The sequence below is a fragment of the Typha angustifolia genome, chromosome 1 (assembly GCF_048772165.1).
Source record: "Typha angustifolia cultivar Huaian chromosome 1, ASM4877216v1, whole genome shotgun sequence".
In the NCBI taxonomy this organism is placed as follows: domain Eukaryota; kingdom Viridiplantae; phylum Streptophyta; class Magnoliopsida; order Poales; family Typhaceae; genus Typha; species Typha angustifolia.
Window position 1 is genome coordinate 5903753 of NC_133239.1, and position 6641 is coordinate 5910393.

At 36.0% G+C, this 6641-nt stretch overlaps 1 protein-coding gene across 5 annotated transcripts; it reads right to left on the reverse strand.

Moving 5' to 3' along the window:
• Positions 1-1838: 1838 nt before the first annotated feature.
• Positions 1839-6266, reverse strand: LOC140765841 (general transcription and DNA repair factor IIH subunit TFB5). Of its 5 annotated transcripts, none has more exons than XM_073105126.1 (4): positions 5780-6266; positions 4531-4642; positions 2425-2488; positions 1839-2316 (listed from the first exon to the last, which is right to left on the reverse strand). In XM_073105126.1, exons 3-4 carry the CDS (start codon positions 2457-2459, stop codon positions 2139-2141), a joined length of 213 nt encoding a protein of 70 aa, XP_072961227.1. In that variant the 5' UTR covers positions 2460-2488; positions 4531-4642; positions 5780-6266; the 3' UTR covers positions 1839-2138. The 5 variants fall into 5 exon arrangements, with proteins under 5 accessions (XP_072961227.1, XP_072961208.1, XP_072961217.1 ...); XM_073105107.1 differs by having other exon boundaries at positions 2425-2493; positions 5780-6264; XM_073105116.1 differs by having other exon boundaries at positions 2425-2493; positions 4531-4739; positions 5780-6264.
• Between the last annotated feature and the right edge of the window lie 375 nt (positions 6267-6641).

Consider the following 6641-nt stretch of genomic DNA (forward strand, 5'->3'; position numbering starts at 1 on the left):
CTACAATAAAAGTAAGAGTATCTTTTCCATTTTAAAGAATATTTTTATTTTCTAAATTACTCTTTATCTTACTCTAATATGATCTTTTTTGGGGATGAAATAACAATAGTTTTGAATCCGATGATCTTATGAGATTTGGTGTTTAGATGTCATTTTAGTGTTTAGCGGGATGATTTGGTCCCATTTTGTTAGAAATAGGTATTTTAGTTTGTCTCCAAACTGTTTGGAGACTTAATTTGGTTTTATAATTAAGTTAACCTAATGGTGTGTTTAAAATGTACTTATGAATCAAACACCGTAGCTTGGTATTTTTATAGTCAAAGTGTAGAGGATGTTATTTGCAATTTTCTCCTGATTTTATTGGTGTGTCTTAGTTTGCATGTTTACATTGCACAAGATCCACTAGGCTATAATTAGGATGCAGGAAGAAGTCTGTTGGCCAAGGAGTATGTAGGGAAGATCCAAAACCCACCAGGTCCACATGAGGACGGGGAACTAAGTGGATTCACCGAAGTCGGGCTGGATTAAGATCAACTCGGACGACACCTTTTCTGTGGAGGCTTATTAAGGCGGGTGTTAGTTCGGTCGCCAAGAGATCCTGATTTTATGGGTGTTAGTTCGGTCGCCAAGAGGTCCTGAGGACTCCGCCCTCATGGCGGAAACCTGGGCTATCAGGGCTTAGGACTTCTGGTTGTTGAGACCTCGGCGGCCACCATCCCCGAGACGGATTTGCCAGTGCTAGCTAGGATTCTTAGAAGAGAGGATTCTAGCCCTTAGTGCATCTTAGTGCATTAGGATCTTGGTCGAGAAGTGCCAATGTCTCATGCAGAGAATTCAGACTGTTCGGGTTCAACATGTGCGTCGTGAGAAAAAAAAGAAGTCTGCTGGCGAAAGATAACGAAAATTTATAGCACTTTATTTGACAAAAAAATGAAACATAAAACATCTGAATGAGAAAAATCCACAAGCAATTTCAAATTGTTTAGGCAACTACACCAAATATCTGCATATGCGACAACATTGACTTTGCAATAGCAATAAGTAAATAGGATTTAAATATACACCAACAAGAAAGTTCCCACTCTGATTATATAATGAGCTACATTAATTGATAAATGACTAGCATTGGAAAGCCACTCATCTATTAAAATTGCTTTCCTTGTCGACTATTATAAAGGTTCATTACCATTTATCATTAAATGTTCCTCAAGGGAAGATTATGTTAGTATCTTGTAAATTAGAAAAACTTGTATTTGATACCCTGCCTTGCCTTGTACCTATTTATGGTTTACACTCTGCATTTTTAATATTAACAAATGGAACCCTCCATTAAAAGAAAAAAAATGTTATTTTTATTAAATAAACTAACCCAAACTCCTAAATTAACTTAACAAAACTAAAATAAATTACCAAAATATCTTTCCCTAAACCAAAATATAATACCCAACTCAAAATACTAAAGCCATCTTAAACATTCCCTTAATATGTTTACTTAACAGAAGCAAAGCCATTTTGTATCTCTGTTAATGATATTTATAGGTGCAGCTTAGTCAAAAATTCAGGAAGGTACAGTGATATTACAAAGTTCAGAGAACAAAAAATGATTTTCTGTCAAAAGTTGGGAATAGCCACAACTAGTTCCTGATATGCCCAAGATCATATACTTGATCTATTACGGCAGGGTTTGTTGTATCAAACCAATTTCAAATAAACCTACTTATCATCCTTGATCCACAATCCAAAATCTCCCTCATCAATTACCGACATAAACAAAAAAAGAGAGTCGGAACAAACCTAAGGTAAGGTCATTAACCAGCCATACATAGCAACATCGAAAGAGGGAGAACAGGATGAGCTGAGCAATTAATCAGCTTTCTAATTGGAATGATGTAGTTTTCACTATAACCTTTGACGTGCATCGTATAAAAATAATAACATTTACAACAATAATAGGAGAAGATGAATACATCAGCAATTTGCTAGATAGAAGCATTCATCTCATCAGAAGCTTATGCAGTGAGAGGATCAACTAAGGAAATGAACCCACAACAATTAAGCATGATGAGAAGAAAAATGGTTCAACTAATATATGAAACCTGGTACTAAACAAGCCTGGTAGCAGAAGATAGCCATATGAATCATGTCGGTTTCTCATAGCTGTTCTGGTCTCTGAACTCTGCAATCTTACTCCGAATCATTTCAACCACATGGGGCTGCACAAACATGTGCGTACTGTCAAGCATGTGCAGAATGAACTTCTCTGATGGGGGCATAGAATTGTTCAGATTGATGATGAATTGAGCCATGGGAATGTCACTGGATCAGTCACAGAATCAAAAGTATATTTAAGAAGTGAATAAAAGTAAGCAAGGTGAGAAGGAGAAAAAAAGCAGGCATAGTATTTCCATCTGACTTGGAGTTTACCAGGATATAAACACTCCTTTGATTGCATTCACCATCTTCTCGTACTAGGAATCTAGAATTATCCCTGCTCTAATGAACAAGAAGAGATGATACAACATATATAGCAATGGAGAGAAAAATAAAGTAAAAGAAATGCAATGAGGGTCCTAAGCTAAGAAACTCATAGATAACAAGCAGCTAGACAAATTATTGGGAATTAGCTATAAGGAGCCCTTTTTACCACTGAACTTCATTTATTGTAAGTTTTTTGTTAAATGAAGTGCCATCATGCATTTTCTTAAGTCCCCCTCCCAAGTCATTTTGGGTATTTTCCCCCCTATCAAGGAAACTTTTAACTCAATAAAATCAAAAGATAATTACATATAGTCCCCTTAAACTATTACCCATTTTCAAACCTTTGACCATTTTACGCTTATTTTAGAGGAAACAAAAAGAAAAAATTAGTGTAAGATGGTCATTTAACATTTTTTGTTAACATCGTTTAGTTTCTTTTATCTTTTTCATTTTTGAGGGCGGGGGTCTATTTTGCACATGTGAAACATCTCAATTGGTCCTCCCATGATTCATCCTCTGTAGATAGTAACTCGTATCCACTATACTTATTCTCTCTATATAGTAACATCACTCATTCATTGCAAAATGCGCAAATGTTATTTCCTAGTTGTCCAACACTCTGATTGATAAACATGGCTGGTTCCAGTGTTGCTTATTTTCTTTTAACTTAATTTGTAGATGATGATTACACAACACATAGAGGTATTTCTTCATTTCCCTTTTTGTTTAACTAAGAATCCATTGTTATAGAAAAATCCTCATAGGTAAAGTTTCTAATCAAGGATTATCTTTCCTTGTCTTGATGTTTCAGCTTCCTAAATATTAAACCTTTAGATTCTAAGGATCTTTGGCATATTTTAAGTTTATTATTCAACAGCATCCTCGATTTATCAAGTAAAACACTGCCATCAGCAAATAACATACAGAGTACTCTCATCTTCAATAACTGTAGTTAATCCATTGAAAGCAAATAAATAACTGAATAATGACAAAAGCTCATAGATCATTAGAAAAAGGAAAAATGCAGAAGGAACAAAGAGAGCAAATAAGCAAAGGAGAAGTTGATCTACTCAAAAGGACAACAACAATCCAAACTAAATATGACTAGAGATAAACAAACACAAAGTATTATAGTTAACTAAAATCCATGGTTGTGAGATCTGATGGTGACAACTAAAAGCTTTGATAACAATTTTCGTGAAAAGGTAATAGGGCAATAGGCACTTATGGTACCTGACTTAGATTCCAAGCATGGATAATAACCAAGGTCCTAAGTATCGGTTTTGAGATTGGGATCAGCTGCTTTAAAAAAAACAATACTTATTGATTATACAGACCTTCTGTTTCAGATGATTCAGATTGGGGATCAGCCGTATTGGCTGATCCATTTTGGCGGATACGAATCGGGACTAGCCATTACTTCAATCCATGATCATAACTCATGAGACTCAAACAAATGCACTGGTTCTAACTAAACGATCTTTATTTCAGCGGAATAGTTGATAAAGTTTGTGGTCAGCAGAACCCACAGTAGATGGCTTTTTCATGAGTAAAGACCTTAAGGTGAGTTGCATTGGCCATTTGACCCAGTTCTTACTGGAATCTGATCCACATTGAACAGCAATGTCATTTTATAACTGCAAACATGTTAGTTAGCAATTACTACTTAGCTAAAGCAAGTAGTGAGAAAATTAAAATATAATTAGATCTATGATTCACTGTTGATTGATTAAGAACTGAAGTTTGGCTAAAACTGAGGGAATTGCTTGAGTATTGGACATATCTTTAAGTTTCACGCACTTCAACATTTTGGATGAATTGATTTTGTTGGTACTAGCAGTATAAGTTTGGCCATTATCAGCAGCAGAGATTATATTAGCTGAAACTCATTAAAAGGGGAAAACTAACTTCTCTCATAAATTATGGAAAGTTTAACATGGTAAGCTGTAGAGTAATTAATGAAATTGAATAGAAGAACAGTAGAAAATCATAATCCCATAGAACATGCATTGAGCAATTTGGAATAAAAGAAAAGTTGCACGAGATCCTTACTGTAAACAATAGAAGGAGAAGTGGAGAAGATTGGAAGTGGTGACTGACAAGGAGAGATCACGAGACACGGGAGAGATCAAGAGTAATCAGCGGACGTGCAGAGAGAGTGAATCTGGTACAATTAAGAACAAGGAAGTAGGAAGACGGGTGAAAACAGATCAAATATGAATCGGATACTACTCAATTCACATGGGATTCATATTTTTAGCCTGCATACAGATTCAAATATGAATATTAAATGAATAATAAATTTTAAAACCATATCTTAACTAAACGGATATGAATTATTTTCGAATACAAATTGGATAATTTTCAAATGTGAATCGAATCTGAAACAAATACATATTGGATCTTAAATGGATACATATCAAACCTTAAACTAATTGTTACTTTTCTTTTAGACACAATTAATACAAAAAACTAAGAGTTTCAAAAAAGTAATTTCTCTATAAATAACATAGAACACATTATTAATAACAATATCAGTATTCACTATCTAAATAAATTTTTTAGGTGTCCAATCTAATAACCTCATTAAATTTGTCCAGTTGCATAGAGATATCTTCTTGGTCAATATTTCAAGACCGGCTAAGATGTGCATAAAGAATGCAAGAAACAAAACAATCAGAAGAAAATAACACATTCTACATAATATAACATTTAAACAAAATTACACCACACAAAAAATAATAAATCACTTCAATTGAGCATCACCATATAAACAAATTCTATTTCTAATTTCACAAATTTCAATTGACTTCAACATACAATCGCTTCATTCACATTAACTTCAAGAAAATTAAGTTAACACAAATTCAAATACAAAGTCTAGACAAAAGTTCACACTACTTCAAGAAAATTAAATTAACACAAGTTCAATTACAAAGTCTAGACACAAGTTCACATTAACTTCAACAAATTAAATTAAAACAAGTTCAAAATATATCAATATCCCAAAGTTATAGAGGAATAGAAACACCCAACGATCCAGAAAGAATGCATATTAAGCAATATCTATAATCTTGGAAGGAGGATGTTTTCTTAAAAACACAGAGAAGACAGCCATGCCCTAAAATTAGCATCTGAATCTCTAGACAAGCTGAACAAGTTTTCAAAAAGAAAGGTAGAAATTAAAGAGTTCTCTGATCACCGACAAGAAGAAGAACCTTAACTGATATGTCATTTAGTACATGTTAACTATAGACAACTAAATAATTAATTTTATGCATTGATAGAGAGATCTACTTACAAGGTCGGTGACAACGGAGATGTGATGGCGGCGAGACGAGGATGGAGGAGGCGGAGCTTGGTGACGCGGCGGAGTGGTGATGGCGGCAGAGCTTAGTGACAAAGGAGACGCGATGGTGGCGGAGCTTGGCGATCGCTCGCGAGCTCGAGGAGGGACAAGGCTTGGCGACGGCGGAGGAGTTGAAGATGGCAAAGGCAGGGTGGTGATTTTGGGGATTTCAATGGCAGCTAGATAAGTAGATAGTGTTTTTGGTTTCGATGATGAGTAAGTAACGATTGAGGACTTGAGGTGAAGATAGGGTAGTGGGTAGTAGATCGGGGAGTGGGTGTGTGATGGGCCAGAGCCTATCTTTTTCTATCATTACACAATGATCACAACGAGAGGAGAGGAGGTGGTGGTAGAGGGCAGCGGCAAGGGGAGGGGAGGAGTTATCGACAATGGAGGAGGGGAGGTGTTGTAGAGGAAAATAGAGGCTGCTAGAGCCTAGAGGTACATGGCCTAATCCGGCTTGCCTACCCGGTTTGGATCGGCATAAGTTCGGCCCAGACTCGGCTTCGCCCGACCTGACCCGAGGTTGAATTGCCAATAATCAGCATGGGCTAGCCCTTTGCCCCCCTTCCTGGCTTGGCTCGGAAGACTGCCTATCGTCTCGACTTGAAAGCCTAATTTAATCATTTAGTTAATAAATAGTTTATTTTTTATCTTTCCATTTGCAGCAATATTAGCACAATGGTCAAAAACAAAACAAAAGAAAAATATAGATAGAAGGGAAGAATGAGGGTTTCCATCGCCTTGCCTCCTCTTCTTCATTCGAGAGATCACCCTCGACCTCCTCTATCGCTCACTTCTGGTCTTAATTCCA